Raw genomic sequence first — 13023 nt, 5'->3', positions numbered from 1 at the left:
AAATTAAATTAAATTAAAATTAAATTAATTAAATTAATTTAATTGAATTAAAAGTGAACGTGCAATACACAGCTCTTAGGAACTGACCAATTCCTAGACACTGAGCTGGCATGCTATGTCCAAGGAATTTATTACAATTTCCATATCCTGTAAAGAAGCTTAAACATACAAGTTTGTGGGGGTTTTTTGGTACTGAAAGTTTGTTATTTCAAAGTAAATTGTTTTCTAATTGCTCATCACTATACATCAATATAATGCTATAAGCCATCACTTTTCATGGTATAATGATGATAATAGATTTTAAATTCTTTGATTAAGCTACTTGAGTAATGACAAAAAGACTGGACCTTTCCAAACATAAAAATACAATGAATCAACATCTGTCATCTACAGAAATGGCACAAACGTAATTTAATGTGATCACATCAAACACCATCCATCATTCATCTGTAAATCCACTTCATCATATCTAATCCAACACTCTGTAAGTATTAACAGTCAGCCTTAGTAAAAGCAGAGTATTTTAGCAACAATCTATCACATGTCAAACACAAGTATCTACAGCTTGGGTGGAAATTAAGCACAGAATTTCTCTTGGATCAAAATTTAAACTTATCTTTCAACTTATGAAATTAAAAAATAGTATGTTCTTGTTGATTTAACTAGCAGGTATGTAAGAGAACTCAAGCTTGAGAAGGGAAGAGGTATAAGTGACTGACTTACCTTATGTTTTTTAATTTCTGGTTGGTAAATCTATTCTTCCAAGAGCAGCCTTTTCAAAAACCTACAATTTCAGTTCCAACAACAACAACAACGACGAGAGATAACCTTTTCTGACATCTTTACAAAGACAATAACATCATTTTGACAACAATTTTGTATTCTGAACTGAGTAACAGAATCTGTATGACAAAAATGTAACAAATTTCTCATCTTGAAGGAAAGCAGCATTCATATCCTTCCTGGAACTAGAACGCAAAACTACGTCAGATTAATACTAGATAAATACTTAACATCTTTAAGGAAAGAAAGATTATTAACACCATGACATTGCTATTTTAGAAAGTCTACTCACAAAATGGTCATTAAAATAATTTTTTAACAAAAAGTGATAAGTACATGTTATAAAACATTAGAAACAGGCAATTTTTCAGCACTAAATCTATTCTTCGCTTAACTAAAAAAAGCTGGTCTTCATCTGAATACTCTTCTATGGGTTTAAGTTTCCTAAAGGCACCATCACCATAAAAAAAAAAGATAGTATTTTCCCTATATTAATCTGACAAAAATATGAGATGGCAAAAACCATGAAGACCACATCTGTAGAACTGCAAGGGAATGTGTATGCCTTGGAAACCATTTCAGTGAAAGGATACAAGTTTTGGTATAATGGGATTAATGATTTCAATGCACGGCTTGCATTTATAGCTGTTGCACGAACCATAATAGGAAGAATTTTTCCATTCACAATAGCACCATCAAAGAGTGGACCAAAAAATGGAACCTGAATAAAAAATTAAGAAATTTAACATAAAGCAAGATCTTAGCTGTAACAATTAGCAATCAACATTAACAATAGAGCACTCAAATATATCTTTTTTTCCCTCCTCATTGCCAGATAATCAGACCAGTTATTGTGCTCCATGACAGACCTTTTCTCTTGTAGAAATATACAGCCATGTAACTGCTTGATATCCTTGGTAACAGATAACACAGCCTTTGAAGAAAATTAAGCAACCATTTGAATACTACGTCTCATCAAAGCTTATTTCCAACTTTTCCTGCCAAAACCCTAGGGACAGTCATACATATGATGTTTATGAGGTTGAAAGGCTAGATGACAATACTGTAGGTGGTAGTAAGCAAAAGGAATAATTACTCAAATTTAAAAATAGTATTTACCATGGCTTTAGATAGAACATGTCCATAAGGACCAATTTAATGTGCAACTGTCATACAATTACTGGTGGACCAACGCTCACCTTCCATTTTCTTTCCTTCTCTCTGTTGTTCTTCCTTTCTATGGTATTTTCACAAATGGATTGTAACCCCTTTACAGGAGAAATCTATGGTGAAAGTTTGGCCTCTTTGGACCCCAAGTCTAAAGCCTTATTTGTGAGATCAGTAGAAATGTCTACGATACGTCTACTAGAAATGTCTACTATGTCTACTATAGGTAGCACCCAAAAGGTTTACAGAGCAGATGGATCTTATGTTTTGTCATTACGTTTTTCTCTCATCAACCATCATTTTGCAATTAAAAAAAATAAAAATTAAAACTTTATTAAGTATTTTCATTTCCTGCACATATGAATAAAGTTCTGAAGCTGCTAGCATAAAGCACGTGAAGAAGAGCAAAGTTTGTGCGTCAGATCAGCAAAGGGAGCAGGGTGTACACTAAATACTCTTCTTGCTAAGATGAAACCAATGCTACAGAAGAATTTTAGGTAACTATATTATCTTTTTCCATCAGTCATTTAATGTAGTTTTGAGAATACTGAAATCTGATAGAAGGCACTTCTTTTTTCACATACAAGGACCTCTTGTTGGACTAACAACAACCCCTGCTCGCAACAGTTGTCTTTTTCCTTCTTAACCTGCACGCTCCCAATAATACAACTCTTTGTACTTAAAGTAGTAAAAGAAACAATATACTTACTAAGTAAAAACATAAGTAATCCAGTAATACCAAGATCATGTACTGGATATAATTTCATGCCTATCATCAGGCACTTCATCTATAAATATTAGTGCTTCTAGAAAGAATTTGAATATTTAAAGTATAGAAATTCATGGCAAGTGACATCACACAGAGAAATTATGCAGTACAAACACTCATGACCACTTTTACTCAGTCAGTGTTTGCCACCCTAAACCACTGTTTTAAGAACAGGCCCAGCACAGACAGTTGAGGAATTAGAAAGAGTGTGTGTTCATAGGCCTAAGAGCTGAATGGTCTTGCTTTGCTGAATCGATCTCCAAATTCTTATGTGGAGTCAAGGAGAAAGTGAAAACTAGCTTTGAGAAGAAGAAAGGAGACTATGACATGGATGGAGAAAGCTGGAGCAGGCTATTATTCAACTACCACAATCACGTATCAAATTTGCTAAAAAAGATTGCCAAGTTTATCTTAATATTTAAACAATTACGCAGAATATTCTAGCTCTGTTTACAGTTTATGATGTTAGCAGATATGCTTGACAGCATCAGACCGTTGCAATTTCAAGTTACTGATTTTACTATGCATTGTATTCTCTGAGCTCTTCCTCTTCCTCCTACCACCACAGCAATTGTCAATGTCAAAGACACATTGCCTTGTGGGATCAATCTATTAGACCAAAACCTCACAATTCTAAACAAAGGTCAGTACGTATTAAACAATCAAAGGAAACACAAAAGAAAAAAACCAAAACACCCTTACCTCAGGCTTTTTCATGATCTGGATACTGAACATATGGTTTTTCATGGGATAGATAACTATAAGAACGTCTCCAAATTCCGTTGGAATTATTCCTCTTCTATAATCTCGAGTATGCTCTGACCATACAATGTGTACTTCGTCATTTCCTAAATGCCTTAGCTGGAAAAGCAGGGGTAAAACCATCAGTTTAAATATATTCTATAGCCATACAGCGATACTGAATGCTTGTATTTCAAAAGGACAAACGCACTAAAAAGAAACGAAGAAAAATGAATAAAATAACCAAATTACACTATAGTTCTCTTACAATTTCAGTGACGGTATTAGTTCACAGTATTGGTTTGTGCTATAGATTTTTATATATTGGTGCCAATGTCTATTTAAGTTAACAGATATGTCAATATCTGTTTTCTACTGAAAGCTAAAATTTTGTTGATATGATCTCAAGAAGGCAGAGTGATTCAATCTGATTTACTAAAATGCTTTCAAGATTGCCATCACTGACAGGCAGAGAATTACTAAATCCTATATGAACTTTTAAAGTATATGAATGAAGATCTGTTTAAAAGCTACATATCTGTGCAGTCTTTAACCTCATCATTCTAGCCAAATTCCAAACTGGCTACTACAAACAAAAAGCTTTTAAAGGAGAATAGCTACTGCATTTACCATAGGCCCTACATTAACTAAACTAAATGCTCACTTTCCCATGAAACCTGTATATGTTTTTTACCTTTGTAAAAATTACACCCTGTCCCTAAAATGGCTCTTGATTTGGCTCGAAATGGCCAAATAGGTTCCTCAAAATCCATGCTGTATCCTCAGCTGTAATCATATAACCAGATTAAGGAATATCTTGAACACTTTGGAATTATCTGCACTGAAGCTCCACAACGCTCCTTTTGCTAAACATTACCATCTGCTAAACAAATGTCAACATCATGGAGAGAGGCTTTACGTATACAGATCAAATACATTCAGATTATTAAATGCGAGTTTCTTTCCAGTAAGGGCTAGTTCTGAAAATTCAAACTAGAATCTCATTTTTCCTCCTTCTGCATCACGAGTTATAGCCGACAATTGTCTTCACCCACAGTTTTCAGTTTGTTTGCACAGCTTTAGGCAGGTAGAATTTGTCAAACAATCGCCTTGATGTTATTCAAAGGACAGCACTGTGAACTGCCGTTAGCAGGTAACATGCAGATACTAATCTGAGCACTTACAAGAACTTATTGTGTATAAAAAGGCAACAATTTTATGTAGTCATTTTCAGAACATAACTGCACTTTAAACAATGCAAAACATATACACAGTCATCAGAGAAATTTCACTGCAAGTATTCACTTGTTTATATTCCAAAACCTCCTGGAATGCTACCTTCATCTGAAGGCTTATACTGGTTGTCAGCAGCAGACTGAAAAAAAAGAAGCTGCCTCTGCTATTTTCTGCTGGCTTTAAATTGTATCAGACTGAAAAACAGGGTTGTATTTCTGTAAGAAAAGGATTTTCTTCAGGGTTGGACTGGGGAAAGGACAGATGGCATCAGTACCCTACATCTTGTGTGATGCTCAACAAGTCATTTGTTTTGCCTGGATCAGATACATCTAAGCTACAACGACTGCAGTTTCTTTGAAGTGAGCTGTTCTTGCCTCTTTGGCAGATGGCTGAATTATTTTGAACAACACTTAGTAAGGGATGCTCTTGCACCAACCGTAAACCCAGCCCAACAAAAGAACTGGTTATAACAACATTCACTATGCTGAGTTTTATTTGACTAGGTTAGAACAGAACCGGGCAGCAACCTGACCGACTGATGTGCAACACACAAACACCAGCTACAGAAACCCTGGATGACACTTAACAATGATACATGTCGTACAAGACAACTAACTGTGGAGTTTTCTGAGGGTCTGAACCTCTCCTACCTTCCTCGGTGAAGTGACAGCCAAACAATTTGTTGAAATATGACAATGACAGAAGGGTATGAGGGACTGATGGGCCCACACTTAGAAGTGAGTGAAGAGCTCTGGGAGGATGAGGCTGCCTAACCAAAGAGAAAGCAAGAGACAAACCAGTTTAGATATGAAATCCTGTGGAACGCGAACCAACTACATGATCCTAGATTGAGGGATGGGCACCTGATGCACTGACTGAACTGAACTCATCGAACTGAGTGCCAAGAAGCAGAACTAGGACCGATACACCCACACTGCACTGCAACATTCCCAGTTCAGCAATACTGAACTCCTTACTAGAAGAATTAGCCCTCCTTTACTTACCATCTTTGGACTCAAAGAAAACAAACTCATACGCTGTAAGGAATAAGGGATGGTGACAGGGTACATGCCAAATAAAGGGCTTTAAAATCCAAACATACAGAGAGTTTAGACAGTGCAGCTTCTTGAGGGCATCATTGTCTTTGAATTTCATTTATTGGAGGTTGCCCCTGCGTACCTGCTACTGATACCTGCAGCTAATCAGACAGGCCATCAGTTCTTGCACTTCTGTGAAAGCTACCCAGACAGAGCATTGCTACTGATATGTGCTTCCACATCAGACTGACACAGATTTTGGTATGATAAAAGTGTATTGTGTGCTTAATTCAGGAGATGGACTACTGACAAGGGACACATACTTTTGGATGCCAAGTTTACTGAAGCCATTAGTGACTTTTCTCTCCAATTTCAAAGTTTGCTTTATATGCCCATACATGTGCGAGTATATATTCCAGGCTAAAAGCACTAACTTCTTCAGAGGAAAAGGAATCAGATTACTCCAATGAGTTCCAAGTTCTGTCAGGTGTATTTCACCTCATGATTACTATCAAGAATGATCTGGCAAAGATCCAGTTTGAGTAAAGTGTAGAATGGCATCTCTGTGACATACAATGGATTGAGAGCCAAAATCGGATGATGCAAGTAGGTGGATGATGGTATAAACTGGGAATGGTGGTTTATAACACAATGTAAAATACTCCAGATCAAAACTATGATCAATGCCTTGTTTCCACTATAGGAGGTAGAAGACTGACAAAAATAATAGACAAGTAAACAAGATTGGGTGTTGTCGGTTTCATCTTTATGTCTGGAGAATAATTAAGTTCTGGATAAGTCATTCTGTTCCTTTTTCATGAGTAGATCAGAAGAAGCTCTGACACTAACATAGTGTTACTTATTGCTTCTTTCAGATGTCCTCACCTTGGTCAGCAAGCAAAGCTGACTGGTGGTAACTTGACGCATCATCAACACTTGATTCATGGAAGAGATCCAATACCTGAAATTGTCTTGAAAAGCTTTCCAAGGTCCACTAGGTTTTGCATAACCTTTTTAAAAAAGAAGAATTTCAGTTTTTCTTCATTTTTCAGTTTCCTATTGAAGGACCTTGAAATTGAGCATCACTCCACAACAAACCTCTCCTGCAAGCACAGCAAACATTTGGAGAATCCATCATTTGCTGTAATTATTACACCACAGGAGAGCCAGAGCCTGACCTCTTTCAACTTTAATCTGGATTCTTTATGTCTTTGTATTGAATTGGAAGCATCCCAGAATTCAGTGTCCTGGACACAAGCGGGACACAGATACTGAGCTACAACCACCTCTGCTCATTGAAACCTAAAGGACAGACAGCAACATGGTTTCCCAAGAAGGTGTGGTCCCAATGTTATCTAACAGAATCAGATTTGGTGTGCACAGAATATACAGGTGCCAAGACCGAAATTTGTGTCAATGGTCACTCAAAACTCACCACCAGTTGTGTAAACCACCACATCTGCACACTCATTTCCTGACTTTGTCTTCCTAAATTTACAACTTTGTGTGTGCATAAATCACAGTAAGCAAAACAAAGTGCAAATTCTTATTAGAGATGTAAGGCACAGCAATAACATATACAATAAAAATCTCTAAAATAATGTTATACTTCAAGTAACTGGTAATACACTATAGCTGAAAAACCTGCAACTACAGGTTACACACCAATATTCTAAAACACTAAATACTGCATAAATTCAGACCAAACTGCTCTAGAGAGTTTACTATCTAAGCATAAGGCAAGACACAAAATGGAGATCGATAAATGCAAAGAAACAGTAAAAAAGTGTTAAAGATTAGAAAAATGTCTTTTATAGCAGCATTCTTCAGGAAGGAAAGCGTCAGGGCCAGAGAAAGGAAGATTCAGCAATCAAACCAACAGTTTAGGATATAGCGGATAAACTTTAACCGTGTGTATGGAAAGGCTATGTTGTGAGAAATGTTATGTAGAAAAAAGAAGAGAGTCTTAAGCACAGGATGAATACAAGAATCCAGAAAGTGGACCAAATTAAAGATGATTTCAGGCTATGGGCACAAGTGACAGGCACAATGGTCATGTTATCCGTGGTGATCCAGAAAGGTGGCAATGAGAAAGAGGTTAAGAGCTCAGTTTTAGCCATTTTAAACGCGAGCTGTCGGGAAGACAGCCCTGAGGAGATGTCAGAGACAAACAGATTTTTTTTAGGCTTGCTTTGAAACTCTACTCCATTAAAGCAAATATATAAAAATGACCGACTGTTAGGTTACCTGAAATTTCAAATTTAACTCAAAATACTTTAAAATATTCTTACTCTATAGCCATCATCATGTGTCAGCTCTCCTAATACATTTATGTTAACTGAATACAAAAGAAACGTGAAATAAATATAACCAGGAGGGATGATCAAATCTAATTTTGATACATTAGTGTCATATGCTGTACATGTTACAATAGCAGCCAGACTTAATACTAAGCTGCAGGCTATACTGAAATTTCCAAATGGCAGATTGTTCTAAGTGATACCAAGTATAATTGAAGTAATAAACGATAGTAAAAGCAAAGCACACTGTCAGGAAGAATTTAAGTATTTACTTTTTAAAATTAAATGAGTTAGGTTTGGAAAGGCAAGACAAGTGAAATAATGCAGGGCTCAATTTACAGAAAATTCCTTTTATTTATCTGTTGCATTAACCCTTGAACTCTTGCCAAAATTACTGTAATTTCTAATACCCACTTACCTAAAGGAGGGAGAAAAAAGCCTATTATATTTTCTTATGATACAACAGCTAGCCCCAACTTTCTTCTTCTTCAAAAGTGGAAGTGTTCATTATAAAAAGAACAGAAGGAGCAGAAACATCTAAAGTAATGGCTTAATACAGCTACTTTTGCCCATTAAATGTAAGCAGCACTGCAGTCTACAGCATATGTACCCTCTGGTTGAATTTTTCACAAAACTTTGTTTCAACAACCATGGTGCGTTTGGGGCTTTTTTTTTTAAAAAGCAACATGTGTATTTAATTGTAACTCAAAAAAAATATTGTACTAATAACCTTCAACTTCCCAATACATGTTAATACCACAATAAAACAAAACCCCTAGCTATAAATACTGGGAGCTATATATCTTTTATGTGGTCAGGATGGTATCAGACGTAAACTAGAATCATGTCATACACCCACAGCTCAAGATGAATTAGTATTCCAATCGTTAATAACACTACTACTTTTTATTTACAGATCTTGTGTATAATATTCTCACCTACAGTGCCTTCACTCCTTTATCAGGCTAAGGAAGGAAGAGCTAGACAGGTGATAAGCTGTAGAGGTACACAGGTGAGCTTTCTCACTCTGTGAACTGAGAGTCTTCACAGTTTCATTTAATCCTGATATTTTCTTTGCAAGTTTGTTCTCGTAAGGGTAGTGTAAATTCTTTTTGCTCTAACCTTTAATTCTAAGAAAAAGAAAATAGATTGCATTATCAGCACTATAAATCTTTAATTTACTCTTTGCAAACGAAATACCTATTTTATATATGCATTTCAATGTTATGTTCCTTTACACATTCAGCGGATTTTCATCTGTTCTCCCTGAATTAATGTCTTTTCTTGCTCTTGTTCATGTCTTCAGAAACAAATGCTTCAGAGGTATCCAAAACATTGAACAGTTTTATTTACTACTCTATAAGACTGATCGAAAATAAGTTGAAAATTGGCTTAGCCTCTGAAACAGCAGAATCTTGATTTTGCACTGGCTTGACTGTCAGGAAGAAGTTTTGTTTTAATTTAATTTAATTTCCATTTATAAGATGAACCTATCATGCACCTCTAGGCACATTTACAATATAAAAACCAGCAACAGTTCCAAGCCAACTACTGCAAGTTTGCTTGTTTTTCTCCCATTGAAAGAAATAGACAAAGAAAGCACACAAAACTCAAGTTTCTCTGGAGGTCATGAACATGCACTCAGAACAATTAAAATTGTTAGCACACATACGGCGCTCAAATGATTTTGAGGTCCCCTATAGTGTGTGTGAGCTGGACAGCATTTCATAAAACACCTTTTGCTGATGTGTTCACTCTAAGCAGCACGAGTACTTGTAGAACTAGTAAAAGAATTAAGCCTGCTTTCCTACTCATCTCTCCTGATACCACTTGCTGGCTTCTCTCAAGATGCAAACTTCAGCTGATGCTTTTCTCAAGTTTGGGATGACTTTCATAGCATCTCTCTCTCGTGCTGGTTCCTTGATGTCTAATGCTTCTTCTCATGCAGTCTTTATCTGCTGAGTAGGAGCACTAAGAGTCTCTCTCACTCTGTTGCCTTTACTTAGCCTATCTTCATTAAACATACATGAAAGGAACACCTTTGAAACATGGGAGACCTAATTGCGGCTTACCAGTACCTGAAGGGGCCTACAGGAAAGTTAGGGAGGGACTGTTTATCAGGGAGTGTAGTGACAGGACAAGGGGTAATGGGTTTAAGCTAGAACATAGGTAGATTTAGATTGGATGTTAGAAAGAAATTCTTTACTGTGAGGGTGGTGAGGCACTGGAACAGGTTGCCCAGAGAAGCTGTGGATGCCCCCTCCCTGGAAGTGTTCAAGGCCAGGTTGCATGGGGCTTCAGGCAACCTGGTCTAGTGGAGGGTGTCCCTGTCCATGGCAGGAGGTTGGAACTAGATGGTCTTTGAGGTCCCTTCCAACACAAACCATTCTATGATTCTATGTCTCTCTCCAATTTGATTGAAATGGGCCAAAAAAGTGTTAGGGAAGGGAGGAGAGACATAAAGGCAGGCTCACAAGCCACCATTCATGGGGAAACCAGGCTTAAAAAGAAGAACAAAACCCACACACCAAGGAAGAACAGGAAATAAAGTGACACAGAAATAAAGTAGCTTGATTAAACAGCCCATCAGTAGCTGAGCCACAAATATAATCCCAATCTTTTGATACCCTCTACATATCCATACAGACTTCAAATATTCCAAATTATTGATGATTGTGGGTAAAGGAGGAGAGAAATAGGCCCAGGGCAAGCTGGAGTTGTTAAAAAAGTCCAGCTGACACCATTTTCACAAGGTAAATCACAGGAGGCCTGGACCAGCACTGAACCTTGCCCGGCAGGAACAGCTCAATGGAGATTCAGAGTGCTCCTGGAAAGAGACACAAGATCTTGCCTGTTCTGCTGAAGTCCACAGGATTTGCAAATTATTTATTAATTAATTCTCACTGTGACCTATCCACCCCCTTGTCAACACCTTTGAATGCTCTAATTTCAAACATCATTACAATGTTTGTTTATAAGGTAATTACAAGCTGTGTTTTATAAAACCAAGTTTCTGTTTAAAAAAATACAGAATCCAGTCAACTTAGGAAAAAATATATACACGCTGTTCTATATTAGAACAATACCATCAATCTTATTGTAAAATTAGTTATTTTTGCTAATAAACCACTTCTATAAATCATTTAACAACCCAAGTATTACCCCGGCTCTGCTTCAGGAAATAAAGAACAGAAAGGACCCAGCACCATAGACATATAAGAAAAAACATTTTTTAATTTAAAGAAAAAACAAAACACCAAACAAACCAACGTAAGATGTGACAGTGAGAAGTTAGAACTCATAGTCAGTCTATAATAATAACAATAACAATAATATTTTTTTTCTTCAAGTTGAACACAAAGAACAAAAAAGTCATTAATAATTGAAGCTTGCCAGAGGCATGGCTATTTCTCTCTTTACTAACTGTCTACTGTCTAATTTAATTACAAGTATTAAACTCCATGCTGAGATCAACCAGCTTCAGTTCCTCCAATATTACACTTCAACCAGTGCTCATTAACGTGTCTACTGAATGGATTAGCACATCTGAAGATGTATGTACGCAGGACGGGGGACAGTCTAATGATAGCCAATTGTTCATTTATAACAGGACACATGTTCGAGACTGTAACTTATTATCACTAATGTGGAATTTATTAAATTCTAAAGAAAAAAATACCAGTACAGAAAACCATTTTTTTCTTAATGTGGCTACAAGAGATCATATCACTGTTGAGCATTTGTGCCTGTTCCAAGACAAAACACCTTATATACAATAAATGTTGACAAATTCTTAGTATTTTCAATTTTTTTTTTGAAGAGGAAATTATGTTAATAGACAGCACGTGACTCTTAAGTGAATAAAAAGTCATCTTAGAGAGTACTCACCACATAGTTATTAATTGACATTTAAAGACTTAAAGTGCTAAAACATCATTCAGACGTAATGCTTTTTCTTCTACACAAACCATTATCTCCCTTCGTTTTTCACCACTATACGTGTGATCCTGCCAACATTTGCAATGATGGCAAAAAATCATCAGTAATGCAAAATTAGAATTGGTGGAGAATAATTTACACGGCTTAACCTACTTCAGTAAAATACCAACTATTAGTAGGTAAAGATGGCATATTTTACGGTTTTTTTTCCTTTGACTAATTTCTCTGGGTTTACTGCCAATAGAAAATATGTTATTCAGAAACATCTACCTTTTTTGTTAAAGAGTCATCTGAATCAGACGGCATTCTTGTTGACACATGGAACATTACTTCTACTGTCGAGGTAGCAAAATATGGAGTGGTCAGTCCAGTGCTTTTGTTTTTTTGCAGTCCTCCCATAAAGCCACAATGGTTTGTGAGATTTACCTAGAAGTAAAGCCCAGGAAGCATTAGGAAAAAAAAATTATCAGGTGATAAATACATTCTTTACACTTTGAAATGCACTTTCAACTGAATTTTTAAAAGTGAAGGCCCTTTTCACAATAGTACAGTTGTGCTTTTCTAAAAGAGCTCAGACTTGCTGACTAGACTGGAAATCAACTGCAGCGCAGTGGCATTCTGTATTCCATGGTCACCACAGATGCTGCTGGCAAGACGAGGTTAGAGAAAAGGAAAGATTGTGTAGATGAATGTTTATTGCATTATTCCCTGATCAGTTGACTGTAACCACTTACATGTGCTTTTTGAATTTTTAAAAATTCTGTGATACTACATCAGCCTTGACATGAGCTCTTAAGAAACCCTGCCTGACAGCCAGACAATTTTAAATTGTCTTGTTACCTTCCATATATTTTCTTGAGAAATTTTCATTCTCTGAATATGAAAAAAAAAAAAATCACAGGAAACTAACTGACCATTTGTAATAACTTTCTCAGTCTTAGTTCTATGGGAAATAGTTTGGCACTGAAATAAACATGCTTAATGTGCTATTTCACTTTCACAACTGTGCCTAAAGAAAGCTGTATTTCGTAAGTGAATACATTTAATATCT

General features: G+C 36.3%; 1 protein-coding gene across 1 annotated transcript in view; it reads right to left on the bottom strand.

Annotated features, from left to right (window-relative positions):
• Window positions 1–13023, bottom strand: part of RALGAPA1 (Ral GTPase activating protein catalytic subunit alpha 1) — a 139879-nt gene that overhangs the window by 30391 nt on the left and 96465 nt on the right. Inside the window, 3 exon segments of the mRNA XM_075753973.1 lie at window positions 1377–1504; window positions 3422–3580; window positions 12243–12398. Coding sequence (XP_075610088.1) covers window positions 1377–1504; window positions 3422–3580; window positions 12243–12398 — 443 coding nt within the window.

Source organism: Balearica regulorum, chromosome 5, assembly GCF_011004875.1.
Source record: "Balearica regulorum gibbericeps isolate bBalReg1 chromosome 5, bBalReg1.pri, whole genome shotgun sequence".
NCBI classification, from domain to species: domain Eukaryota; kingdom Metazoa; phylum Chordata; class Aves; order Gruiformes; family Gruidae; genus Balearica; species Balearica regulorum.
This window is presented reverse-complemented; position numbering and strand designations above follow the sequence as displayed.